At 50.6% G+C, this 27,566-nt stretch overlaps 2 protein-coding genes across 4 annotated transcripts in view; one reads left to right on the forward strand and one right to left on the reverse strand.

The window, feature by feature from the left end:
• Positions 1–13,927, reverse strand: part of ZFTA (zinc finger translocation associated) — a 50,067-nt gene extending 36,140 nt beyond the window's left edge. The window contains exons 1-3 of one of the 3 annotated variants that reach the window (XM_070457531.1): positions 13,661–13,927; positions 13,171–13,546; positions 12,989–13,073 (exon numbers count right to left, since the gene is read on the reverse strand). In XM_070457531.1, the coding sequence (XP_070313632.1) occupies positions 12,989–13,073; positions 13,171–13,212 (127 nt within the window). In that variant the 5' untranslated portion in view covers positions 13,213–13,546; positions 13,661–13,927. Of the gene's footprint in view, positions 1–12,988; positions 13,074–13,170 lie in introns of all 3 variants that reach the window. The other 2 variants (XM_070457530.1, XM_070457529.1) reach the window with 2 other exon arrangements.
• A 92-nt stretch (positions 13,928–14,019) lies between these two features.
• Positions 14,020–26,281, forward strand: SPINDOC (spindlin interactor and repressor of chromatin binding). The gene is made up of 6 exons (XM_070457534.1): positions 14,020–14,420; positions 17,864–18,193; positions 18,268–18,399; positions 18,547–18,684; positions 18,802–19,002; positions 25,528–26,281. The coding sequence occupies exons 1-6, from the start codon at positions 14,294–14,296 to the stop codon at positions 25,737–25,739; spliced, it is 1,140 nt and encodes a 379-aa protein (XP_070313635.1). The 5' UTR covers positions 14,020–14,293; the 3' UTR covers positions 25,740–26,281.
• The last annotated feature ends 1,285 nt before the right edge of the window (positions 26,282–27,566 follow it).

Raw genomic sequence — 27,566 nt, forward strand, 5'->3', positions numbered from 1 at the left:
ATTAGAATTAAAAATTTCTTCTAAGTAAAAGACACTGCTTGGGACTTCCCTAGTAGTCCAGTGGTTTAGATTCTGTGCTCCCAGTCTGGAAGGTGGGCAGAGGCTTCTCTGACTAGGCTCCAACCCGCGCCCCCTACAGAAGTGCAGAGTGTTAACCATGGGACTGCCAGGCAGGTACCATCACTTATTTTCTCAGGGAGGAAACTATTTCCCAAGAGTCCTCCAGCAGCCTACCCTTTATGTTCTCACTGGCTAAATCCAAGTTACAACCCACAAACCAGTCACTGCAGTAGGAATAGGATTCCAGGGCTTTGTTGTTGATGTTCAGTCACTAAGTTGTATCTAACTTTGTGACCCCATGGACCGCAGCACACCAGGCTCCCCTGTCCTTCACTATCTCCCGGAGCTTGCTCAAATTCATGTCCACTGAGTCGGTGATTCCAGGGCTTGGGTTAAACCAGTTATGATTCATGCCCTGCGGCTGAGTGAGGGGCTCTCCTTCCCTTAGCTTCTTGCTACCCAACAAAATTTGGATTCTGTTAACAAAGAAGAGGAACACAGCTATTTGTTAGGTGATGGTACATGCCATATCCTCCTCTTATAATAATGTCATCCCAAATGTTCTCTGTAAATACGTATACATCACTCTCAAAAAGGTCGTTCAACTTGGGTGACCCCACCCCCAAGCATCAGGAGTGGACAGTAAGCCACAAGGTGGTCCACAGAGGAGCATATGACCTATCCTTACTGATGACAGGCATCCTCTGAACTTTCCTGGAACTTTCTGGACAAGTTGCATTCACTCCCCATTGAGCTTAATAAACTACCAAGCTATAAACCTGAAGTCACTATGGTATTCATCTCTGCCACATAGTAGCGTCTCCCTGAAAAGGAAGCCGATACAGAGGGCAGAGCCTGGAGATGGAGAGAAATGACATTCCCAAAAACATCATGTGCACTATTGAATCCAGCTATGCCTGAAGTCAGTGTTGTTCAGGACTTTTCAAATACTTTTTCACCTGACCCAGTGACAAAGAGAAAATCGGTTTCTGTCATGTGCAATTGAAGAGCCCTAACGAAACAGAAGACAAACAGGGGCCAGATCATAAAGGGCCTGAATGTGAGGCCAATATTTATTGGAAGGACTGATGCTGAAGCTGAAGCTCCAATACTTTGACCACCTGATGCAAACAAGCCAACTCATGAGAAAGACCCTGCTTCTGGGAAAGTTGAGAGCAGCAGCAGAAGGGGGCGACAGAGGATGAGATGGTTAGATGGCATCTTTGACTCAATGGACATGAGTTTGAGCAAACTCTGGGAGATAGTAAAGGACAGGGATGCCTGGTGTACGACAGTCCATGGGGTCACAAAGAGTCAGACACTACTTAGCAACTGAACAACAGCTGGGAAACATGGATGAGTTTTAAGTAAGGGAAAGACATGACCAGATATGTGAGACATGGTTCCTATTGTAGAAACTGGGGAGCCTCTACCTCTGCCAAAGTCAGATCTGCCACAAGTTATACTGGTTAAATCAGGAAAGTGAAAATGTCAGTTGCTCTGTTGTGTCTGACTCTTTGTGACCCCATGAACAATCCAGACTCCTCTGTCCATGGGATTTCCCAGGCAAGAATACTGTAGTGAGTTGCCATTTCCTTCTCCAGGAGATCTTCCCAACCCAGGGATCGAACCTAGGTCTTCCACACTGCAGGCAGATTCTTTACCATCTGAGCCAAATCAGGAAGAGGTACCTAATTCCTCAACCCCACCACTATCGACTTTATCAGAAGACTCTAAATCAAAGGAATTGAATGAAAACCACACCCTGAGTCATAAGCCAAGTAGCCATTGAAAGTGGGTATGGATTGGGACTTCTCTGGTGGTCCAGTGGTTGGGACTCTGAGCTTCCAATGCAGGGGGCACAGGTTCAGTCCCTGGTTGGGGAACTCAGATCCTGCATGCTGGGCAGTGTGCCCATAAACAAAAAAAAGGAAGTGGATGTGGATTAATGATGTGCCCAAGACCCAGGCAGTGCAGGAAGCAATATTTTCTGAAAAGATAGCTAGCTATGCAAATGGGGAAAACATCTTTTTAGACATTTATCTTTACTGCCTCTAGAAACTTTTTTTTTTGGGGGGGGGGGTCTTCAAAAGATGTACTCACTTAGGAAGAAATCTAATAAGGGAGCCAGCAGGCCCTGCGGCTTTCACTTTTCCAACTGAGCTAAAATTGGTGGGTCTACTGAGGCATCCTTGCTCTGGGTCCTGGAAGCCATTCATCACCTGAGTTGGGCTGGCAGGAAGCAAACATCAGTGCCCTTCCGGCTGAAGTCCAGGACCCTGCTCTCTTTAGACCACAGGATACAGGAAGGAACCCAGAAGCAAAACCCTCTCCTGTGGAAAAGGAGTGGAGCCTTCCTTAAGAAGAGAGCAGTAACCTTACTGAGACGCTAGGAAGGAAGTTCATGTACGTATGCTGGGCGTACCTAGGATGGGGATGCCAAGTCAGAAGAGATAAATGGCATGGAGACAGAGACAGACAGTCATATAATGCTTCTTTGTGTGACTCAAGGGAATGTTCAAGTGTGCCAGAACTGTGATCTCTGCTGCTGCTGCTGCTAAGTCGCTCAGTCGTGTCCGAGTCTGTGCGACCCCATAGACAGCAGCCCACCAGGCTCCTCTGTCCCTGGGATTCTGCAGGCATGAATACTGGAGTGGGTTGCCATTTCCTTGTCCAATGCATGCATGCATGCTAAGTCGCTTCAGTCATGTCCAATTCTGTGCAACCCTATGGACAGCAGCCCACCAGGTTCCTCTGTCCACAGGATTCTCTAGGCAAGAATACTGGAGTGGGCTGCCATTTCCTTCTCCATTGTAATCTCTGCTCCTCTTATAATGTAAATTCCTTCAGAAAATGCCCTAATTCTGTGGGGTTTTTTTTTTCCTGATTCTGTGTTTTGCAAACTTCTTTTTAGACTGCATATCCCCTACAGGGCTTATTACACATCTAGATTCCTGGGATCCTTCTAAAGATTCTGAGTAAAAAACGTGGGTAGCTGTTGTTTATACCTGTTCAGCATCCTTCACCCCTTCCTTTGGTATCTTTGGGGAAACAAAGTGAAGGACAAGTGTGTAAGCACTCATTCACTAGCTTCCATCCCTGTTGGTCAATCATGGCTCCAGGGGCATCTGTTCCACCCACTTCTAGGGTGTGCCAGTGTTAGTGTTGAATAGGGCTCCAAGTATCCCCCACTGAGGGGTCAGAGAAGCCCCAGAGAAAGAACCGAGAGCTGCGAAGTGTGGGCTGGGTGCAGTCAGGCTGCTTCTACATGAAGGGAAGTTGGCAACAGTGACTGGAAAAGAGGTGTAACTGATAAGATGTGAAGTCATGTGCCAGAGTTTCCTGTATGGTCCACATCCTGAACTCTAGATCTGTTCAGGCCCTCCATTAAGTCCAATCCATTATGAGGATACACAGGAGAAGTTATATTAATTGTCCTCCTGGTTTATCTTCATTCTTTTTAAAAAATTTATGTATTTCTTTCTTTTTGGCTGCGCTGGGTCTTTGTTGCCGTATGTGGGCTTTCTCTCATTGCAGTAAGCAGGCTTCTCATTGTGGTAGCTTCTCTTGTTTCAGAGCACAGGCTCAGTAGTGTGGCACACAGGCTTAGTTGCTCCACGGCATGTGGAATCTTCCCGGACCAGGGATTGAACCTGTGACCCCTGAATTGGCAGGCGGATTCTAAACCTCTAGACCACAGGGGAAGGAGAAGGCAATGGCAACCCACTCCAGTACTCTTGCCTGGGAAATCCCATGGACGGAGGAGTCTGGTAGGCTGCAGTCCATGGGGTCGCTAAGGGTCTGACACGACTTAGCGACTTCACTTTCACTTTTCACCTTCATGCATTGGAGAAGGAAATGGCAACCCACTCCACTGTTCTTGCCTGGAGAATCCCAGGGACAGGGGAGCCTGGTGGGCTGCCGTCTATGGGGTCGCACAGAGTCAGACACGACTGAAGCGACTTAGCAGCAGCAGCAGCAGCAGACCACCGGGGAAGTCCCATCTATCCCTGTTCTTGATTTCTCTCACCTACACCCAGCATTGATATAGAATTGATGCTTTAGAACTGTGGTGTTGGAGAAGATTTGAGAGTCCCTTGGACTGCAAGGAGATCCAACTAGTCCATCTTAAAGGAAATCAGTCCTGAATATTCACTAGAAGGACTGATGTTGAAGCTGAAGCCCCAATACTTTGACCATCTGATGTGAAGAAATGACTCATTGGAAAAGACCCTGATGCTGGGAAAGACTGAAGGCGGGAGAAGGAGACAACAAAGGATGAGATGGTTGGATGGCATCACCAACTCAACAGACATGAGTTTGAGCAAGCTCTGGGAGTTGGTGATGGACAGGGAGGCCTGGCGTGCTGCGGTCCATGGGTTGCAAAGACTTGGACACGACTGAGCGACTCAACTGAACACCCAGCATTGTGCTCACCTGGCAGTGATCCTAGGGTAGAGAAAACACCCGTCATTAAGTGGCTGCTCTAGCGGGGATTTGAACCCACGCAGTTTGTCTCCAGAGCAGGGGCTTTTAACCACTACAGTGCCTATAGCACAGTTGAGGAAAGTTTCAAGGCAGGTGGCATCCAGTTTCAGCGATTAAAAAACCCACCATAACTGCTTAGGAATGCTGACTACAAACGAGGAAGCTGGTAGACACACCACCAAAAGCAAAAGTGACCAAAGGAAAATAGACTCAGTGGACCACATCAAAATTTAAAACTTTCTTGCTGCAAATTAAGAGAGCAAAAAGACACCCCCCCCAGACGAGAAAATATTTACAAATTGTATATCAGAGGAAGGTCTAGTTTCCAGAATATAAAATGAATCCTTACAACTCAAACGCACAAAGACTAATAACCTAATTTTAAAATGAGCAAAGGATTTGCATAGACATTTTTCCGAAAAAAGTATACAAATGGGGAATGGGCACATGAAAAGATGTTTAACATCATTAGTCGTTTAGGGAAATGAAAATCAAAACTATGATACACCACTGTGTGCCCACTAGGATAGCTGTAACAGAAAAGATGGCCAAAAAAAAAAAAAAAAAGAAAAGATGGACAATAACAAGTGTTGGCAAGGATGTGGAGAAATTGGATCCCTCTCACACTGCCGGTAGGAATGTACCTCAGAGCAGCTGTGGGAAACAGATTGGCACTCCTCAATCAGTTAAACATAAAATTACCATATCACTCGGCAATTCCACTCCTAGGCACACACCCAAAACACCTGAGAACAGATGTGCAAACAAAGACTCGTACATAAATGTTCATAGCGCAGCACTATTCACAGCAGCCCAGGGTGGAAACACCCAAATGTCCACCACTGATAAACAGATGAGTAAAATGCGGTCTATACATACAACTGAATTTTTCCCAGCAATAAAAAGAAATGAATACTGATACATGTTACAACAAAGATGAACCTGGGAAACATTGTGTTAATGAAGAAATAAACAGTCACAAAAGGCTGTACTGTCGGATTCCAATTATATGAAATATCCCAAATATACAAATTGACAGAGACAGGAAGTAGATTAGTGGTTTCTGTGGGATTGGAGGGGAAGAATAGGGAGTGACTGCTGATGAGTCTGGAACTTCTTTTAGGAGGAGGGACAAAAATGTTCTCAAATTAGATTTTTGTGAGGGTTGTACAGCTCTGTGACTATACTAAAAAAACACTGAACTGTACACTGTAAATGAGTGAATTGTATAGGATGTAAATTATATCGCAATAAAGCTATTTTTGAAAATCTCAAAGTCCCATGTCCTAGGAAACCCCTCAATCATTCAGGAAAACCAAGATGGTTGTTCTCCCTAATGTTACTCTCAGCCATATAAAATTTTAATCAAAAAAGAACAAGGGGCTTGGGGAGAAAACGCAAGGTCTGGAGTATTAGTCAGCTTCTTGCTGTGGCAAGGCTGTGTAACGAACAACCCCAAAATGCAGTTGTTTAGAAAAGTGAACATTCATTTCTCACTCACAGGTCTTTGGGTCACCTGTCCTCTACCAGGCCAGCTGTGCTCAACTAGACTTGGGTGTCTCCCATTCTAGGACCCAGGCTGAAGAAGCAGCATTTCCCTGGGACATGCTCTTCTCATGGTGTGTGGCACAGGCAGAAAAGGCCAAGGCATGCCACACACAAATGCAGGAATCCTCAGCTAGAATATAGATCATCTCATGCCAGCTCACATTTCATTGGCCAAGGCAAGTCCCTCTGCCAAGCTCAAAGTCAGTGAGATGGGTAAATATTCACTGCCTAATGAGAGGCATTAAAAGTCTCCAGGCATAGGAGCTAGGCCTGTAATCTTATTATAGGGGGAGTGGAATAGTTGGAAATAAGCCAGTCTACCACAGTTACTGGGCCAAATTCTTATCATTCCTGCATTATGAGACATTTGTCTAATATCTGCTGCATTGGACGTCTTTTTTCTTTAATAGAAGTGACTATATTTTAAATTCCGATTACAAAAGTAAATCAGACAATACCGAAAACTTTAAAATATAAAAACTATAATCCCATCATTCAGGCCTAACCAATGTTAACAGTGTTTATACAATTTCTTATACATAATCACACTAATGTTTTAACATAATTACGATGTACATTGTGTTGCACTTGTCAGTTAAAATTTCATAAATACCTTTTTATATAAAAATGTATATCACCGCTATTTTTTATCACTGCTATTTTTAATGTTCATGTGAATTTCATGGTGCTTACATATTTTGACTTTATACATTTTTCACCAATAATTCTGCCATCATAACAGATTTATTTCCATTTCTCAGGTTTACCTCCAATCTGTACTAATGTTATTCAATGTTTTGCTTCAACATAATCATAGTACACGGACTTTCTAGGTAGCGTTAGTGGTAAAGAACCTGCCTGCCAACGCAGATGTAAGAGACACTGGTTCAATTCCTGGGTCAGGAAGATTCCCTGGAGGAGGGCATGGCAACCAACTCTAGTATTCTTGCCTGGAGAATCCAATGGACAGAGGAGCCTGGAGGGCTATGGTCCATAGGGTCGCAAAGAGTCAGACACAACTGAAGCAAGACTTAGCACACATGCATGTAATCATAGTGTATAGGTGGTCCCCAGCTCACAATGAAGTGAGTGAAGATGTTCAAGTTTATGATGGTTGGAAAGCAATATGCATTCTGTAGAAACCATACTTCGAGTTTTGACTTTGGATCTTTTCCCAGACTAGCAATATGCAGCCTCTGTCATGATGCTGGGCAGTGGCAGCCACCACTCCCAGTCATGTGATCACAAGAGTAAAAAACTGATACACTTCCAACCATTCTGCACCCAACCATTCTGGTTTTCACTTTCAGTACAGTATTCAATAAATTACATGAGATATTCAACACTTTATTAGAAAATAGCTGTTATTGTTTTTGAGTCACTAAGTTCTGTCCAACTCTTGAGACCCCATGGACTGTAGCCCACCAGGCTCCTCTGTCCATGGGATTTCCCAGGCAAGAATACTGGAATGGGTTGCCATTTCCTTATCCAGGGAATCTTCTCCACCCAAGAATTGAACCTGCATCTCCTGCAAGTCTCCTGCATTGCAGGTGGATTCTTTACCTCTGAGCCACTGAGGATGCTCTTGACATGACCATAGGACATGACAAAAACTGGTTAGAACCAGCTAGGTCCAAGATGGCAGACAAGTTGGCTTCCAGTAGACCTTGAGCCTCAAATGACACACCCATCAGGACCAGGACAGTTCAGAGGCTGACCATAAAAGGCAAAAAAGTGGGTGATGGCCCATTCCCTGGCAATCTCCATCCCCTTCCTAAAATAGCCAGAATAATCCTCCCATTTGTTAGCCTATGAAATTATGCAGCCCATAAAAACTAAGCACATTGTATCTTGGGGCCTCTCGCCTTTTGAGATAGCCCACACTCTTGTCTATGGAGTGTGTTTCTCCCAAGGTCGTTCTTGCCTTTTGAGACAGACTGCATTCTGTCTATGGAATGTGTATCTCTCTAAATAAGTCCACTTCTTAATAAATCACTTTGTCTCTCACTGAATTCTTTCTGTGATGAGACATGAGCAACCTGAGCTTCATTAAGTCCTGAGACTAGGTGTGTTATCTCAATTAAAAGACTCAGATTAAAAGACAATCTGAGTTGTACGATTTCAAACTTATGATAGATTTATGGGAATAAACCTGTAAGTCAAGGAATATCTGTGTATGTTTGTGGGTTTGCACACTTAACATTATTCCATAAATGCTTTTCTGTGTTGTTACAGTCTGGAAATTTGTTCTTCGTGGTGCTATCATACCATCATTTAATTAGCCAATTCCTGTTACTGGCTGTTGTGATTTTTAGTATTTTACTATTATATTAATTTATTCCCAAAATTCCTGTTGCATTCGATTGGCTATTTGTTTGTTAATATTTATGTATTTATTTGGCTGCATCAGGTCTTAGTTGCAGCTCGTGGAAACTTCATTGAGTCACGTGGGATCTATGCCAGACTCTCTAGTTGGCCCTTCGGCATGTGGGATCTTAGTTCCCTGACCAGGGATCAAACCTGTGTCCCCTGCATTGCAAGGCAGATTCTTAACCCCTGGACCACCAGGGAAGTCCCTGGCTGAGTTTTTCTGCCACCTTTTCCACCATTCTTCCCCTCACATCAAGTGGAGGAGGGATGGCCATTGGCAGTTCCGACTGTTGAGTTCAGCAGCTGTGTAGTCGATCAGTGGGAGGAGTTGTATAAATACACTGCTATAGATGTGTATCATTCATAGCCACTTCCCTGTCTAGTTACTAAGAACGGTCCTGAGTGGGCATGGCTTCCAGAAATTTCCCGAATGGCCACTAAGCAAATTCAGCTCACTTTGTGACACCAAAGTGCAGGATCAGAAGTTTTCTGCTGATAGGAGTGTGTTCTACAGTGCCTGGCACCCAAGGGGCACGTGGGCAGTGGAGGAGAAACAAGGTTTGAAATGTACCCAGTCCCTGGTGGCTCAGATGGTAAAGAGACCGCCTGCAACTTGGGAGACCTGGGTTCGATCCCTGGGTTGGGAAGATCCCCTGGAGGAGGACATAGCAACCCACTCCAGTATTCTTGCCTGGAGAATCCCCATGGACAGAGGTGCCTTGTGGGCTACAGTGCATGGGGTTGCAAAGAGTCAGACACGACTGAGTGACTAAGCACAGAAGCTAGTAGATGGGAAATGGTGGGACATCTGCTATGTGGGAAAAAAGCCATCTACAAGGAGAGAATAAGGCTGACGCACAGAAAAAGGCAGAGACCAGGGATGGAAAGATCGAACTGGTGGTGTTCGCATCCTGCCCGTCTCCCCGCCTTTTGCATGATCGAGTGTTCAGCCCTTCCCTGAATCCCATGAGCCAATAGATCCCCCATTTTGGTTTCTGTTTATTTCCTTATTTGCCTGTGCTGGGTGTTCGTTGCCGCCTGGGCTTTTCTCTAGTTGTGATGAGCGGGGCACTCCAGTGGCAGTGCTCAGCGTTCTTATCGCGGCAGCATCTCTTGTTGCTGAGCACAGGCTGTAGGGCGTGCAGGCCCCAGTAGCTGCAGCCGAGGGTTCAGCCGTTGCAGCTCCTGGGATCTACAGCACAGGCTCCATAGTTGCAGTGCCTGGGCTTAGTTCCCGGGCCAGGGATCAAACTCCAGTCTCCTGCTTCGGCAGGCAGATTCTTTTCCACTGAGCCACCAGGGAAGCCGCTCCCCGACGCCCCCACCCTGCCCCCTGCCCATTTTGTTTGCACAAGACCCTTGCAGTATAGACACCAAGCTGGTGCTAACGCCACAGCTCCAGGGACAGGGCTGGAACTAGAAAGATGGATGAGAAATGGACCTGCCCTCTGGCAACCCACAGACCGAGAGACTGGGAGATGCTGACAAGTGATTGGAACACGCGTTTCAAACAGAAGTGTTGCTATGAGTACAGAATGCCAAGTAAGTTAAAGTGCAGCCCCACACACCCACTTTTAGCCTTCAAACAGCCGTCTCTTCACTTAGAGCTCTGGCTGGCTTTATTTCCCACAGCAGCCCACTCCTTGTCCCCTCATCACCAAGGCCCCAAATGCCAACAGTAAGAGCTGAATCAAAAGGAAATGCTTCCATTCAATGTCTTATAGTAACCTATCATGGAAAAGAATCTGAGAGAGTATATATGCAAGTAGAATAATATAATTAAAAAACATATATATATATATATATATATATATATATAAAACTGAATCGGGGCTTCCCAGGTGCCTCAATGGTAAAAAATCCACCTGCAATGCAGGAGACTTCCAGGAGACATGGGGTTGATCCCTGGGTCAGGAAGATCCCCTGGAGGAGGGCATGGCAACCCACTCCAGTATTCTTGCCTGGAGAATTCCAGAGACAGAGAAGCATGACGGGCTACAGTTTATGGGGTCACAAAAGAGTCAGACAGGACTTCACCAGTAAACAACATAACTGAATCACTTTGCTGTACATCTGAAGCTAACACAACATTGTAAATTAACTATACTTAAATCTTTTTAAAAAGTTAAAAAAAAAAAAAAAAAAAGGCAATGCTTCATCCCAGCTTGGGCCTCCAGCCCTGGGGATGACGTGAGGAATGGCCTGGAACAGCTAACTACTGGGACAGAGGCCACTGTTTTCATGTCTCTAATCTCCAGTCTGTCCTTCCCCTGCTCTAGGAATCTCATAATCCAAGGCCAAATTCACGAGTTACAGACATATTTGCCTAGTAAATCTCTACCCTCTCTCCTCCACACAGCCCAACTCAGCAATTAAAGTCCCAATTCCTTCACAAAGGACTCAGCACGGATTGTGTGTCTGACAGATGGGAACAGGTAACAGCTTCATTTAAGCTGGTCCTGGAGTTTCCCCTCGGATGCTCTGTGCAGGGAGGGCTCCCTCAGCAGTAGGTATGATGGAAAAGAGCCCTGGCTTTGCAGTCAGAATTGCTCTGTGACTTGCAAGCTGTTTGATCTCAAGTGACTTATTTCTCTTGGATTTAGTTTCTTTGTATGCATATATCGGAGCTAATAATACCTACCCTTTCATTCATTTAACAACTATTTAAAGTTCCCAGTGAGGCAGCGTGGTGCTGTAGTGGATAGAGCAAGGCCAGTGGATGGGTAGAATGGGCAGAACCGGAGTTGAGTCCTGCTTTTGCAACTGGATTTCACTCAAAAGAGCACAAGATGTAAGAAGAACCATTATTTTAGGCAACCCTAAAAATAAAAAATGCTGCCAAGTTCTGACACAATGATTTCTTACCTCTTGGAATTGTTTAGTTATTTAAAGAGCTCTTTGAGACTGACATAGTGACATAGATTTTTATCATGTATCACTTTTTATATGTATAAAAATGGAAAATAGAAGCAAAATAAATTGGTTAAGGTTGTCAAAGCCTTTGACTAAAGACCACCAGAAACACACCTGTAGTCAAAAAAAGTCAGACTTATTTAACTAGCAGGCAGTTAGGAGAGCTTATCCTGAGAACATCCTGTGTGTGTCCTTAAATGTGGGCTTTTTCCCCTGGTTCTGTGGAGGGAATAGGGAAGTGGGGACTATGTCTGGATTGAAGGCTGTCAAGAAGCAGGGGCAATTCAGAGACTGGTTATCTTTATAATGCTTACCTAGGAGGCAGGAAGATTCAAATAGGGCTAGATTTGTATCTTCCGTAAAGAAGCACCAATTGGGAATTCCCTAGTGGCCTAGTGGTTGATTCTGGGGGCCCGGCTCAATCCCTAGTTGGGGAACATCCCACAAGCCACGTGGTGTGGCAAAAACAAAACAAACCAAAACCAAACCAAAAAAAAAAAAAAAAAAACCACCACGAATCACTCAGAGAAAGGCCAAGTCATTTTTGTGGTCACAAAGTGGCCCCATGTGAGCATCTAAGCATGTCTCATTCTAAGCACTGATAAATAACAAAATTCAACTGAGTAAATTTGAATATTTAATTGGCTTTATCTAATGACTCAGCATCCCATCTAGGGAACAGAAAAGTGCTCCAAGGAACTGTACAAAAAAAGGAAAGGTTTAAAAAAAAGGCGGGGGTTACAAAAGGAAGGAGGGGTGAGTGGGGAAGTTATTAGCAAAGAAAGAACTTTTTCAGTCCAGGTTATCTTCTTTTCAGGGGAAAGGGGACAGAAGAGGTCTTTTATGCAGATTACCTGACTAGTACTGATCAGGAAATTTTAGATTTTCTGTTTATAGAACACATTGCTGGGAAAGAATGAAACTGCAATTAAGACTTGATTTGCTGTCCTGAGGGCAAATGGCTCCATTTTGGGCCTGTTTCTTCCTCTTCTTCTTAAAATAGCAATGGTTTAGGTTCTGCTGGAATCATCACTATCCGAATATCAGAAGGGCCATCTTATACTTTCTTGATAGTCCTAAAACTTCACACTGGTGTCCATTAGAGAAAAAAGTACCCCCACTGCAAAGATGTTAAAATGCAGGGAGAAATGCTCATGCTAGATTTGATGAAATAGGATTGATGCTGATTAACTTGGGCAAGTAATAAAACCCTGTAAGGCTCAACTTCCTGCTAGGTAAAATGGGAACAATACAATCTACCACCTAAGACTTGTGAGGTCTAAGAAATAATGTCTACAAAGTGCCTGGTATAATATTGGGTGTATCACTCACGGTCCAACCAGGCAAACAGGAACCACTCTAAGTATGTAAGCCAGAAAATCCAGTGCCCCGAATTGGTGACACAATGACAGGTGATGGCAGGGCTGAGAAACCCAACAGGGGACAATGAGGCGACCCAAAGATTAGCAAAAACAAGAAGCTGCCCACACTCCTAAGCTGGAGGGACAAATGGAGGGGGTGGAATTAAGGGAGAGTGGGGGAGAGGGTCACCCTTGGGAAGTTGGAACCACGAGGAAGAGAAATAACCTGGCTTTTTCCTGCCTTTTACCTTCCAGTCTCCTGCCTCTGTCTCCGTTTCGCCAAACCCAAGGCTGAATGAAGGCAGCTGTCCTGGAAGCCTGAGAAACTGCACCCTGCAGGGCAATACAGAGCAGAGCAGAAAGGCAAGGAAGGGGTCTGCAGCCAAGGGAGCGAACAACCTTAAGACAGAATTAGGGTAAACAGTAATACCTTTATTCTGATCTCCTCTATTCTGATCTGGTACAGTGGCATTTTAAGAGGGATTTTCAGTGTCAGGCATGTCCTCCACTGAATTCTCCCGAGGGCTTCTACAGCAGACGGAGATGCCCATTCTCTGTCGCAGAGGTCAGAGCTCAGCCAGACCGGAGTTATGATGCAGCAGCGTCATGGCAACTGGACTCTGGTCCGGGGCTCTCAAGGGCTTCCGAGTGACCTTAGAGGGGAGGAGCACGATGTCTGGACTCGCGTTTAAAAGGTGGAAATCACAACCCTCGGCTTGTTGACGCGCGCTCAAAACACTCCACTTGGCATCTTCATCCTTGTCCAGAAGGCTCCACAATTTTTTTTTAATAAAGGATGAAATAGTCTAAGAAAAGAGATAACGTAGCCAAGGTCTCAGAGCTGGCAAATCTTAAGGAATTCAGTCTCTACTCTTCCCACGCCAAAGCCCTTTCCGCTCCCCTACCGGTTCTTCCCTCACCCGGGGGCATCTTCTGGCCGAGGAAGGCTAGTTCAGGGAAAGGCTAGAGTCGGGGTTATCAAAACCCTGGGGCGCCTGGTAGCGCTCTACGTGCAGGCAACGTGCCCGATCGGCGTCTCAAATGGCGGGAGACCCGTCAGGCTCGGCTGGCCGGCTCCGGACGCTCCCGGCCGGGAGAAGCTCAGGGTCCTCTCCCGCGGGCCAGCGACCCCCACCTCTGCGCCCCGCGGCAGCCGGAAGCCCGCGGCCCTGCCCGCCCCCGGCGGGTCCCAGGGATTCTAACGGAGCCGCGTGCCCGGGGCGGGGCCACACGCGATTGGCCGCGCGGAGTAGGGGGCGGGCCCGCGGCGGGCCGGCCGGGCGGGCGCCGACAATGAGCCTCCATAAAAGGGAGCGGCGGGGGGCTGGGGCCCCGGATTGAGCCCTTCCCCCCCACCCCGGGGTCCCGACTGTGTAGGTCTCGGGGAGACCCAGACGCGCCCGTCCGCAGGCCGGGCCGGCGAGCGGCGGGCGGCGGGGAGGGGGCTGCACGGGGCGCGAAGTGGCAGCCGCCCTCGGCGCCCAGGCCTGCGCGCCCGTCCTCGGCGTCCGGTCACCAAGATCCCACCCCGCCCCACCCCCCCCGGCCGCGCCATGGCCCTGAAGGCTGAGGGCGCCGCGCTCGACTGCTTCGAGGTGACGCTCAAATGCGAGGAAGGGGAGGATGACGAGGAGGCCATGGTGGTGGCCGTAATTCCGCGGCCCGAGCCGATGCTCAGAGGTGAGGAGGGGAGGGAATCCCGCTTCCGCGTCACGGTCCGGGCTCGGCGTCCCCTCCTCAGTCGGGGGTCCGGGTACCCCTCCCCCACCTCCAGTCTGGTGCCCAACCGACTCCAGCCTGAGGCCCGGGCGCCCCCGTCCTCCCAGAGTCTGAGGCCCTGGCGCGCTTTTGCTCCACCCCCACACCAGGGTTTGGAATCTCAGGCCTCCCCGAACTCCCCCTCCCCCGCCCCTGCCCGGGGTCTGGAGCCTTCGATCCACGCCCGGCGCGCTCCGGATGTTCCGGTGCCCGAGCGCCCCCTCGCCCGGGCCCTGCTCGACGGCTTCGAGGTGACGCTGGCGGGCACTCCGCCCGGGGAGGCAGAGGCAGGCCGAGGGGCCAGGCTGTGTTCTAGGCCGAGGGGCGTCAAGGCCTCCAGGCCGGAGGCAGGGGCCCTTCCCCTCAGGGTTCGGAGCGACTCGGTGGGTGGAGGCAGGCGCCGGTGTAGCCCGCCGAGAGGTGGATTTTAAGAGCCCTCCAAGCCTAAAGCTTTCCTGCACTTCCCCGCCACCATCCCCAGGCCTTGCACACGCATAAGCCACAGGTGTCAGATTCTGGCGCTAGAGGGGTGAAAGGGATTGCTTACGGCACCCAGTTTTGGAAAATAAATGTTTGCTACAGGCGCCCTCCGCCACTCTAGAGGGAGATGGGCCTCGAGAGGGGATTTGAAGAGCAATGTGTAAGCACTCACTTTCCCTTCCTCCTCCACTGATTTTTCCAGCCCTCAGGATGTTGAGGGCCCTAAGAAAACAAAGGGCCACCTTCGTGGAAGACATACTATTCATGAAAATGCAGATCTTTGCATTCCTGGATACCTCTTCTCTTAGTGGGGACAATACCGAAAAAGCTTGAGAGCAATGCCGTTCATTTAGCTAAAGCAGAACATAATGACGTGTCCCTCCACCACCTCTTCCTTTTTGGAGGGCTTTAAAATGAGGGAAATAAAGCATTTTCCATCCGGAAGAGGTTCTCTCCCTACCTTTGGTACCATTTATTGAGTGCTCAGTGCCAGACTGTCTCAGTTAACCCTCTCAACAACTGCGAGAGCATTCTTCTTCCCCAGAGAAGTGGATTCATGCAACAAGTATTTGGGGGCACCTCTTATATGTCAGGGCTTCACAGGTGGTGCAGTGGTGAAGAACCTGCTTGCCAGTACAGGAGATGCAAGAGATGTGGGTTTGATCATTGGGTTGGGAAGATCCCCTCGAGCAGGAAATGGCAACCCACTCCAGTATTCTTGCCTGGGAAATCCCATGGACAGAGGAGCCTGGCAGGCTGCAGTCCACGGGGTCACAAATGGTCAGACACAGTTGAGCACGCACACTTGCATGTCAAGCACTGTTTTAGGCTGGGCATGCTAATTAGTGTAAACAAAGTGGAAACCCTGCTCTTCTGGAACTTGTGGGTATATATTAATGACCAGAGATAGATGAATACAGATAAATGTACAGCTTGTCAGATGGTGACGAGTAGTTCAGAGAACACTGAATCAAGATAAGAAGAGTGAGAATGGTTTATTTGGAGTATCAAGTGGTCAGGAAAGTCTTCTTAATACGGTGAATTTCGAACACAGACCAAAGGAAGTGAGGAAGGGAACCCTGTAGATAATTGGAGGTAAGGCATTTTAGGCAGAGAGAACAGCAATTGCAAAGATCCTGAAACAAGCTTCTTGAAAGGTTTGGTTCAGGGGGGTAAGAAAAACACAAATTCAAGGTTTTTGGCTTGAGTGACTGGAAGGATGGACTTCCCATTTGCTGAGACAGGAAGACTGAGGGGCAGGCCTGTAGGAGGTTGCAGTTTGAACAAGACAAGTTTGAGATGCACATTGAAGCACAGAGGTCCGATAAGAAATAAGACTCGTGAATCTAAATTTCTTGGGAGTGGCTGGCTAGAGGTGTAAACATGGGAGTTGTCAACAGGCAGGCTTTGGAGCAAGACCACCAGAGGAAGGAGGTGGATAGAGAAGGGGTCCTAGGACTGAGTCATGGAATGCTCCAGGGATTCCAGCTTGGAGACTGAGTTGATCCTTACCAGACATTGCTGAATGCCACGGCATGCCAGGCACTGGGCCAGTTGCTGGAGATATAGGTGCGAAGGATCAAAAAACCCATGCTGTCACAGACCTGCGGCCAAGTGAGGAGACACAGGGAACAAGGAAAGCACGTGTTTCGTCAGGCAGCCTTGTGGGCTTTGGAGGAGATGAAGTGAGGGGAACAGGACACTCAGGTGGGGCTGCTGGCTACTTTCTCAGGGACGGCAAAGAGGCCTTGGTGAGAAGACCGTTCTCTCCTAGAGAAGGAACTGGCACGGGTGCCCGAAAAAGAGCCCCTGTGAAGTTAGAGAAGAACCAACAGAAGGTAATGCCCTGGAAACCAGGTGACAAAAATCAAGATGGAAGAAGTGATCTGCCAGGGGATGAAGTTGAAGCGTTGATCGCTGGGTCACCGCAGTGGTGACCTTGACAAAGCTATTCTGGAGGAGTGGTGGGAAAGAACTGCAGCCCCCGTCACCTGGGGGAGAGGTACCGCCCAGCCTTGGAGCTAAACCTTCTGAGACCAAGCCAGTTCTCAGACCTGTTTCAAATGCCACCTCTTCCAGGAAGTCCCCAGGTATTAGAACCTCCCATGTTTGTATTTTGCCCCATCCTCTCAGATGGGAGAGAGGTGCACCCACAAAGGATTAAAAGCTCTGAGCTGCCAGACTCACAAGGATCTGAGCCTGCATCGTTTGCTAAGCTGAGAACGGTTCCCACCCTGTCAAATATTATGATCCCATGTGCAGAGAGAATGGTGCTGGGTCCACCCTTGGGGGTGGACAAGGTCACTGCTGCCAAGGATTTGGGGGGAGAGGCCTCTTGACGGGGCCCCAACAAGTGGAGGACCAGGCCTGGATGCCCTTTGCTGACCCAAAGCTCATCGAGCATCTCCTCCCTTGCATGCCAAGCCCTGCAGGAGAATAAGATGACAAAGTTTGCTGTTCTTGTCTTTGAGGAAGTGAGCACTGTCAGAAGTCAGATGTGGATATAGTCAACTGCCAGGGGTGGGTGGTTGGAAAGGCTTCACAGGGCCGAGGATTTGAACAGGACCATGAAAGAAGTCAAGGAATTTGCCAGACTGACGGGGTGGCCTGAACAGGTGTGCCCAGACCGGGCCATGCTGGAATGCAGTCTTTGGAAAAACCTGTTGGACCTGTGGTCGGAGACTGGATTGGGCTAGCGGGATGTGGTGGCATGTCAGCTGTGTTTATTGTGGCTAGTGTCTTGTGGGCTCCAGAGCGGGGAGAAAAGAGACACTAGGTGGGAAGGGTCCTTCCTTGCACATGCCACCAAGCTTGGGGAACCCTGGTCTCTCTTGCTGGTGTGGGCACCTCTACTGATAACACCTTCCCCCTCCTCTCCTCCTTAGTGGCCCAGCAGGAAAAGACCCCACCGCCCAGGCCCAGCCTGCTGGAGGCGGGCAGTGATGGCTCTGAGGAGCCCAAGCAGCAGGTGTCTTGGGAGCAGGAGTTTCTGGTGGGGAACAGCCCGGGAGGCAGCGGGCGGGCGCTGTGCATGGTGTGTGGAGCCGAGATCCAGGCACCCTCGGCAGACACGGCACGCGCCCACATCCTGGAGCAGCATCCTCACACCCTGGACTTGAGCCCTTCTGAGAAGAGCAACATCCTGGAGGCCTGGAGCGAGGGGGCGGCCCTTGTGCAAGACTTTCGAGCGGAGCAGACGTCCACACACCACTCAGGTAGTGGGGACAGAGGTGGGGGCGGAGGGGAGAGTTGGAGTTTGTGGTTGATCACTGGCATCTGCCTGCTTCAGACTCAGGCCAGGACTCCGACCCGGACCCTGCCAGAATGCCAGCAGAGATCGTCGTTCTCCTTGACTCCGAGGACAACCCATCCCTCCCCAGGAGGACCCGGCCCAGGGGACTTCGCCCTCTGGAACTTCCCGGTCAGTCATCCCAAAGCCAGTGAGGCCAAGTTGGGGTGAGGGTGTCATGAACCCCGTGAGCTGGGTGGAGACAGGCTGCTCGGCAGGTACCCTGCAGCTCCGAGATTGCGGGAGTCAGGCCTCTTAAAAAGCTCTTATCTTTTGCAGTGACCCCTGTCCCAGAGCCAGTAATCAAGAAGCCCCGTGGTCAGAGATGCAAGGAGCTCTCTAGGGAAGAGCCGGTCAGGAAGAAAAGAGGCAGGCCTATGACCAAAACCCTGGACCTAGACCCAGACCCTGACCCAGGTGAAGGAGCAAGTGTGGGCTCCAGGGGGAAGCTGGGGCTGGAGGGGTCAGGGTGGGGTGGCAGGGGTCACGTGCACCTCAGACGAGGCCCACAGTTTGATCCTGTCCTTCCTTCAGACCCCCCCTCACCAGACTCGCCCACGGAGACCTTCGCTGCTCCTGCCGAGGTCCGGCACTTCACGGACGGCAGCTTCCCGGCCGGCTTCGCCCTCCAGCTCTTCTCCCACACCCAGCTCAGGGCCTCAGACCGCAGAGACTTGCCCAAAGAGGGGAGAGGGGCCGAAGGAGGCCTCCTCCAGCCGGAAAGCCCCTCCCCAGGTGAGCACCTGAGTGGGGGCGGCAGGTGTGCAGTGTTGGGGAGGCCACGTCCCCGGGTGGCTGGGCTGAGGGCAGGCAGCCGGCCCGAGAGCTGAGGTTTGGGCACGCTCCTTGGGAGCATCCTGGTCATTAGGTTGAGTTAGGCCAGTGTTTCCCAAAGCCCGACAGCCGTCACCACGCTCACGGTTGATTCCAGCTAGAGCCTGAGATGCCCACCAGGGGCCTAAATGGGACTGATAACAGGAGACGGGGGTCAACGCGCCACAGACCCTCAGTTCAGGGTATGTCTGGTGATAGCAGTGAGCGCTTGTGTTTATATATGTTCTCTGATTTTAAGAAAATTTTATATGCAGCTCATTTGGCGCTTATAAAAGTGTCTTTTTCCGAACGGACAGGCCAAGTCTCGGAGAGGGGGTTCCTTTTCCACGTCCATGTGTTCCCTTCCTATGGCTGCTGTAACAGATTGCCACAAACTCAGTGACTGACAACAGCACAGATACACTGCCTTTTAGTCCAGGAGGCCAGAGGCCTGGTACGGGAGGTGTCAGCGGGCTATAGGCAGGGTGTCGGCAGGGCCAGTTCTTTTCTGCCTCCTAAAGAGGGAGTCTTGCCTCTTCCAGCCTCTCGCGGCTGCTTGTATTCCTCAGCTTGTGCTCACCTTCCATTTTCAGAGCCAGCCGTGGCCAGGCTTTCTTGGGATACCATCTTTGGTTCTGGCCCTTCGACCTCCTCTTTCCCCTTTAAGAACCTTTGTGGTTACACTGAGCCCACCTGGATCATCCAAGGCTCCATTTAATTTTAAAGTTGGTTGATTGACAACATCAGTTCCTTCTGTAGCCTTAATTCTCCCCACCGTGAGCATATCATATTCACGGCCCTGGGGGTTAGAACGTGGACATCTCTGGGGGACTGGTACTCTTGCTAGGACAGTCACCTAACGTGGCAGTAGCAGAATTGAGCTGACACTGGTCTGTTCCAGTGGGGCACCGGCTGAGCCTGGTTCCTCTCTCTCCATCTCGCCAGGCCAGGCCCTGCTTGCAGCATCTTGGGTGCAGAAAGTGGTTCTTGAAGGAGTGAATGTGGTACAGAGTACCTCGTCCCGGCCTGCCTGAAGCAGGCGCGTGGAGTTGGAGCCCTGAGAAAGATGGTACACCGGGTGCTGGGGGCTCCCCGGAGCAGGGCTCCCGAAAAGGAGGTGTGCCTTTTGCATAAGACAAAGCCTCACTTCCCTTCAGCCCACGTCGCTCACTGACCACTGTCAAAAATTTGGCTTGTATCCGTCCAACCTCTCACAAAGCTCTGTGTGCAAATAGATGCCCATATTCTCCGATCTATTTATTTTTTACCCAAAGGGGTTCTGCTTTTTCCAGTCTGAAGGCGGGCCTCACCCCTGTGAGGTTTTAACTGTCTCAGGTTTCAGCTTGAGTCACCTTACAGTCCTGCCTCCCCAGGACCGCACTGTGCCTAGACTCGTGTGTTTCCTGGTCCCCCTCGTATTGTCAGCGGACCCCTGCTGTACATAGCTGACCTTTCCCACTGGCTGGTGGGTCTTCTGGTTTCATTCTAGAAGGCGGGGGCTTCATTTCGAGCCTTGGGGTACCCTGTGCCCAAACTCCACCTATCTGGAGTGACCAGTAGCTGAGAAGAGCATCCTTGAGGTCTCAGGTTCGTTTGGGGTGAGTGGGCAGAACCTGAGACTTCGGGGTTCAGCTGTCTGAATGATTTGAAAGGGAAGGAGGCGCTGAGCCATGTTCTGGCAGCGGCAGGGACCTGTAGAGGTTCCGGACAGTCCAGAAAGCGCAGGAGATGGCGAGAGACATGGCAGTATGTGTGCCTGCAGCCTGACCCAAGAAGCCCTGAGAAATGACACAAGTGGCCAAGCTTTGGCCCCAGGAGACTCCCAGTCTTCTGAGGGGCCCACACCAGCACATAACAGACGCGTAGGGTGCCCACGGTGGTTCTGAGCACAGCATGGCTCCAGACTAGTGAGTGCAGACCGGTTCTGGGTTTTAAGAACCCAGAGCTCAGATTTCTCAGAAACATGTGAGGCTTCAACCAGAATGTTCTACTTTGAGTTGTATAATTTTTTTGAAGTTCTCCAAAGGTCTTGGTGGACTGGAGAGCCTACCATTTTAAAAAAGAAAATTAAAAATCAAGGATTTAGAAGTTGGGAGTTGGCAGGAAGTCACTGGTCAGCTGAACTGGTGGCCATGTGTGTAAAGCTGTCAGGGAAGGTTTGCTGGACGTTCCCGGGCCTTGGAGGATGAGGGCATCCAGGCCAGGAGAGGCGGTGAGCCCTGAGGACCCACTTGCAAGTAGTGGAGAGAAGCCTTCCTGGTGTTTAATTAGAATAAGACCTGGAGATCTGGCTTAGAATACCTCAGCTAGACCAGTGTGTTCCCAACTGGACCAAGGAGAAGAAAGTGTGTGTGTGTGTGTGTGTGTGTGTGTGTGTGTGTGTGTGAGAGGGAGAGAGACTGGACCAAGGAGGAGACAGGGGGTGTGTGTGTGTGTGTGTGAGAGAGAGAGAGACTGGACCAAGGAGGAGACAGGGTGTGTGTGTGTGTGTGTGTGTGAGAGAGAGAGAGAGAGAGACTGGACCAAGGAAAAGACGGGTGTGTGTGTGTGAGAGAGAGAGACTGGACCAAGGAAAAGATGGGGGGGCGGTGTGTGTGTGTGTGACTGGACCAAGGAGAAGAAAGTGTCTGTGTGTGAGAGAGAGGGAGAGAGACTGGACCAAGGAAAAGACAGGGTGTGTGTGTGTGTGTGTGTGTGAGAGAGAGAGAGAGAGAGACTGGACCAAGGAGGAGACAGGGTGTGTGTGTGTGTGTGTGTGTGTGTGTGTGTGTGTGAGAGAGACTGGACCAAGGAGGAGACAGGGTGTGTGTGTGTGTGTGTGTGTGAGAGAGAGAGAGACTGGACCAAGGAGGAGACAGGGTGTGTGTGTGTGTGTGTGTGTGTGTGTGTGTGTGAGAGAGAGAGAGAGAGAGAGAGAGAGACTGGACCAAGGAGAAGAAAGTGTGTGTGTGTGTGTGTGTGTGTGTGACTGGACCAAGGAGAAGAAAGTGTGTGTGTGTGTGTGACTGGACCAAGGAGAAGAAAGTGTGTGTGTGTGTGACTGGACCAAGGAGAAGAAAGTGTGTGTGTGTGTGTGTGTGTGTGTGTGACTGGACCAAGGAGAAGAAAGTGTGTGTGTGTGTGTGTGTGACTGGACCAAGGAGAAGAATGTGTGTGTGTGTGTGTGTGTGTGTGTGACTGGACCAAGGAGAAGAGTGTGTGTGTATGTGAGAGAGAGACTGGACCAAAGAGAAGACAAGGGGTGTGTGTGTGTATGATTGAACCAACAAGAAGACAGTATGTGTAAGAGAGACAGACTGGACCAAGGAGAAAACAGGGTGTGTGTGTGTGACTGGACCAAGGAAAAGATGGGGGGGCTTTGGACCAAGGAGAAGAATGTGTGTGTGAGAGAGAGAGAGAGAGACTGGACCAAAGAGAAGACAAGGGGCGGGGGCCGGGGTGTGTATGATTGAACCAAGAAGAAGACAGTGTGTGTGAGAGAGAGAGACTGGACCAAGGAGAAGATGGCGGGGGGTGGGGTGTGTGTGTGTGTGAGTTTCATGAGTGGCAGGCTTTGTTCACTGCTGTATCCTCTGCACCTGGAACAGGGCATGCACAAAGAAAGCCCTTGGAAAAGATTTACTGACAGATGAGTGGATGGCAACTGCTTTCATTTGTCACTCTGGTGGTGACATTTCCAGAGTCTCTGCTCAGAGATGAGCCTTAGTGAAAAATGAGAGATGGGTCCCAGCCACCCCCTAGAGGAGGTGCTCACATTTGCACACATATGCACAAGTGTGGAGGAAGAGAAGGGGGCTGAAGCTGGGGGAGCAGAGGGATTTGGGCTGGGCCAGGAGGCAAGTGGGGGCGGTTCTGGGCTTGGGGTGCTGAGCCCCCGTTTTACAGAAAACTGAGGAAACTGAGCCTCGGGCAGCCCGTGTGTGTTTTCGCCCGTGCAGCACCCAGCCTGCCGTGAGGGCCAGGGATCAAGTCTCCTCTGTTGGACCACGAGCTATTCTTTCCTTCAGGTCTTCCCTATCAGCTTACATAGAGATGTTATTTCTCCCTTCATAACCCTCATCCATCATAGCCTCTGTCACATTTGTCCCCAAACCTTTTCAGCAAAGCTGGAGAGCTTTTCTCTACCATCTCCAGTCTGTCTTTTGGAAGCCACTAGATTCAAACTCATGCTTACCACCTACATGTCTTTTTTGGCAAGATTGCCACTGACGTCCATAAGGTTAGACCCAGTGGTCAGTCCCTGTCTTTCCTGATCCGGCAGAAACGGAGCCTGTCCTGCCCTCCTTCTGGAGGCTCATGCTGCCCTTGGACTCTCTGGCTGCACCGTGAGGGGGTTGCCCCTGCCTCTCTTGCTGTTCGCTTCCAGCTCTCAAAGTTGGATCATATGGTGGTTTTACTTCCTGTTTCTAGAGTATTATGCTTCCTTGGGTCTGGAAGTTTGCCTGTTTCATTCACAGTAATATCCCCAGTGCTCAGCCCAGAATGGGTGCTGTCTGTGTATTTGGCAAATGAATGAAGGACCCAACTGTTAGTCAGGATCTGTACCCACACCCTGGGTGATCCCAGACTCGAAGCGTGTCATGGTTCCACCTTCCCTTCTGCCTTGGGCCTGTCCCTTCGGTTCCAGCCTCTCTCTTGTGTAGTTGATGTGTCTGGTTGGTTGTATAAAAGATCCCCCAAACTCGGTGTTTCTGACAGTGTTTCTGAATGGAACCCCCAGTCTCGTCCCCTTACCCCAGCCTCTTTACTCCCACCTCCCCGTGCTTCACTTCCCTGGGAAGCTGGCTACCACGTTCTTCAGCTTGCCTGGACCAAAGCCTCAGAGTCATCTATCTCTCTCAGACCCCACTTCAGTCTGTCAGCAAATCCCGTTAGCCCCACCTCCAGGATGCTCAGGTTTGACACACACACAAACTGTGTCACCATCTCTACTGCTGCTGCCTTCATCCATGGTTCCTTAACAGCCTGTCTCCTGGCTTCTGACCAGCGCCCACTGGGTCAGTCTCCTACAGCAGCCAGAGCCGCTGTTGAAAACACAGTGGGATCCTAGCACTGCTGCTCAGAGCCCCTCAGCACCGTCACTGTCACGTTCCGGAGAAAAGTCAGAGTCCTCGGGGGCCTGGTGGTCCTCACCTTCCCCGCTCTCCAGGGCATCCGCACGTCCTCTTCCTCCCCCAGGAATGCTGTTCCCCAGCTCGACAGTGCGGACTCCTCACTTCCTGTACACCTTTGCTCACGGGTCACCTCCAGGTCACCTCTGTGAAACCCTCCTGTCCCCTTCTCTGCTGTGCTTTTTCACTTTGCTTCCATGCATGTGTATCACATTGCATTTTTGATTTGTTTGTCCTGTTGATTGGCTCTCACCACTGGAACATAAGTTCCAGGAAGGCCACTTAGTCCGCCCCGTGTCCTGGGGAACCCCCAGCAGCTAGACTAGCGTGGGGCACAGTGTGGTTGCCCGGTAAGTTACTGTTGAATTAAAGAGCCCCGCGAGTGGGCCCCACGTGTCCTCAAGGAGTGTAGAGTGTGTCAGGAAGACAAACCAGCTCATGTGAATACAAAGCAGAGTTTGTTCAGTTGCACAACCCAGTGGCAGCCATTGAGTCATTTTACATCCCAGCAAATGGTACAGTGAAATTGTACCCATTTTCCCTGCCAAATCACTAAGTCTCTGGAAACAGTAAAGGCAAAAACCACAAGTAACAGACACCACAACAGTTGCAGTCACTATTTTATGTTTTCTGGTTTTGCTTTTTGATGTAACTTTTGGACCTGCTTGTGCAGTGCGCTGGGTGGGGTTGCTTCCTGACGGGGCTGTCAGCAGTCCGCTTTCCCATCTTGAGATCCGATTTTGCCTGTTGTGAGTAGCTTCATGCTGATCATGTGGGCACGTGACCCCTGCATGGTCAGTACTGACTCGGGAGGTAAAGAGCCTGGTCGGGGTTGCAAAGCAGAGCTGGATGTTAACCCCAGGACCCTCCGTGCAGCGCTCCCTCCTCCTCCCTGCATATTCACCAGGGCAGAGCCCTGTTTCTCTTTCCTTTGGGGTGTTCTCCATCCCACCACCTCTGCCCATGCAGGGCAGAGCCCATCAGGCTAGGATGCCCAGTAAGTTTAGGTGAAACAGAGTCAGCTGGAGATACAGAGGTGAGGGGAGCGGAGGCGAGCACCAAGCATCCATGTGTGGAATACACACAGGAGGGAGTCTGCAGAGGGCCGGTGGCTGATGCCCCGGAGGCGTGATGCCCCCGTGGTCAGCGCTGGTCCTCCGGTGAACCAGGAGCGAGGCCTCCCACTGTCCCTGGGCTTCCCCTCTGACTGCAGCTCCAGAGCTGTGGAATGGAAGGCCTGGAAAGGGGGGTGTGGTTTAGAGACCTTCCAGGAACATCCCTGAGCCGGATGGTCTGGAGGGCCCTGACTCTGCTCTCTGCCCTCACCCCTGCCCAGCTCCCCCTCCGGGGCTTCGCGGGACGCTGGATCTCCAGGTCATCCGCGTGCGACTGGAGGAGCCCCCAGCAGTCAGCCTCCTGCAAGACTGGTCCAAGCACCCCCAGGGCGCCAAGGGAGTGGGAGCAGGTGACGCCCCAGACTGGCCCGCGGTGCTGTCAGAATCCAGCAGCACTGTGGGGGCGCAGCCAGAGGCGGGGAGTGGCCTGTAGGTTCTTGTTTTTCTGGGGTGGGAGGGAGGGAGGGAGGAGGCAGTGTCCCCCTTGGGCTCATCACGCAGAGCCCCCCAGCTCAGCCGCCTGATAGAGTAGAACCAGGTGCCAAAGCAGGATGGAGGAGAGGAAGGTGGGTAGCATCTGCCATGACTTGGGGCGCTGGGAAAACGTCTCCTGGGGGCAAGGCGGGGGACCGCCCATGGCTGTCGTGTGGTAGGGTATTGGGCCTGTGGAGAACACCTACCCGATCCTTTTGCTGACCCCGACCTCTACTGTCCCCCTGACCTCCTCCCACCCTCTCAGCCCCCCCCATTCTCCCTTGGCACAGTGCCTTACACAGGAGGTGGTTGTGAACTGAGCCCCACTACCTCGGGGGACGCCTCCCCTCCCCCCTGCGCAGGCCCCCAGAGCAGGAGGCCTCCATTACCTCTTCCCACTCCATCCCCACAGGTGGCCGACTGGTCACTCACTCTCCTGTTCACCTCTTTTCCTGTTGTATATATCTCCTTTGTTGACAATAAATTATTTTTTTTTATGAAGAGAGTTCTGTCTGGGCCATCATTGGGGGGAGGGGTTTGCTAGCCATCTGTCCAGCCCCCTTAGAGCGACCCTGAGAAGCAGGAGAGCTGAGAGGGGGTCCTGGGTGTGGGCCAGAAGCTGCGGCTGGGAGGCTGGCGCTGGCACAGGGTGGGGGCAGGCCTTGTCAGATGGACGCCTCAGCCCCTCCCCTCACCCTTACCCTCCAGATGGGGTCAGGAGCGCCTTTTACACATACCTTCTGACTCACTTGGTGAATCTCCATTGGAAACAGGCCACTCTGGGGTGCCAGGGAGGAGCTGAGACCTAAGGTCATCTTTCCAGAGTGCCCTGGCTGTGGCCAGCGTGCAGGGGCACCGATGCCTCCCCCCGACCCCGCCCCAGGCCAGGAAGAAAGGCAAGCAGGTCAGCCCCCATCTCCGCTTAATTACAGCGAGCCTTTGCCTGGTTTTCAGGTTCCCTGAACCAGGAGATAATCCACTTTGGATCTCTTCCCCACATTCCTTAAGCCCTTCCCTCCTAAACTACGGCCACCAGCCAAACTTGCATAGGGTTGTGTTCTTCCTTTCTGGTGATGGGGCTCTCAAGAGAGGCACAGAGAGCTCTCCGATCCCTAACTTGACTGTCCCATGTAGAATCCAGGGGTGGGTGGGAGAATAGGGCCGTCCACCCTCGGCCCCGGCTCCACTGCTTCTGACGGGTCTCGTACAACACAGCCCAGCAGGTTCTGAGACTGAACGGAAAGCTGGTCCCTAAACCAGGGGGAGTCGGCTGAGCAGGCGGTGCTGGTCTGTCTGAGCTGATGTCACCCGTGCGCCCAACCAGCTGTGGTTGGCTCATGGGGTGTGGCCCTTTCTCCCCATCTGATGAGCTCGGGAGAAAGACTGAGGATGTCAGGGGCCCTTTTCCAGAGGAGACCAGATGTGTGGTGTGATGGAGGAAAACCGAGCAAGGATTCAGGACCCCTTGTGTCGGGCGACTCCACTAGTGCATGAGGGCCACGGAACTCCCCTGTGTCTCTCCCACTATTTCTGCAAATTGGCAGAACTTGTATCCTACCAAATAGGAAGGAATAAATAATGCTGACAGTCTGGTTCTGAAACACAGATTATGAATTTTTGCAGGTGGTTGCTGTCTGTCTTTTCAATGGTGTGACTGTTTACATTTATGCCAATGTGCTTTTAAAACAACGTGGTTATGTTGTTGGGTGTTGACAATTGGGAGAACTTAGAAAAGTTCATTGTACAATTGTGAAGCTAAATGCATCTTTGCAGCTGTTAATTACGA

The sequence above is a fragment of the Odocoileus virginianus genome, chromosome 28 (genome assembly GCF_023699985.2).
Source record: "Odocoileus virginianus isolate 20LAN1187 ecotype Illinois chromosome 28, Ovbor_1.2, whole genome shotgun sequence".
NCBI lineage: Eukaryota > Metazoa > Chordata > Mammalia > Artiodactyla > Cervidae > Odocoileus > Odocoileus virginianus.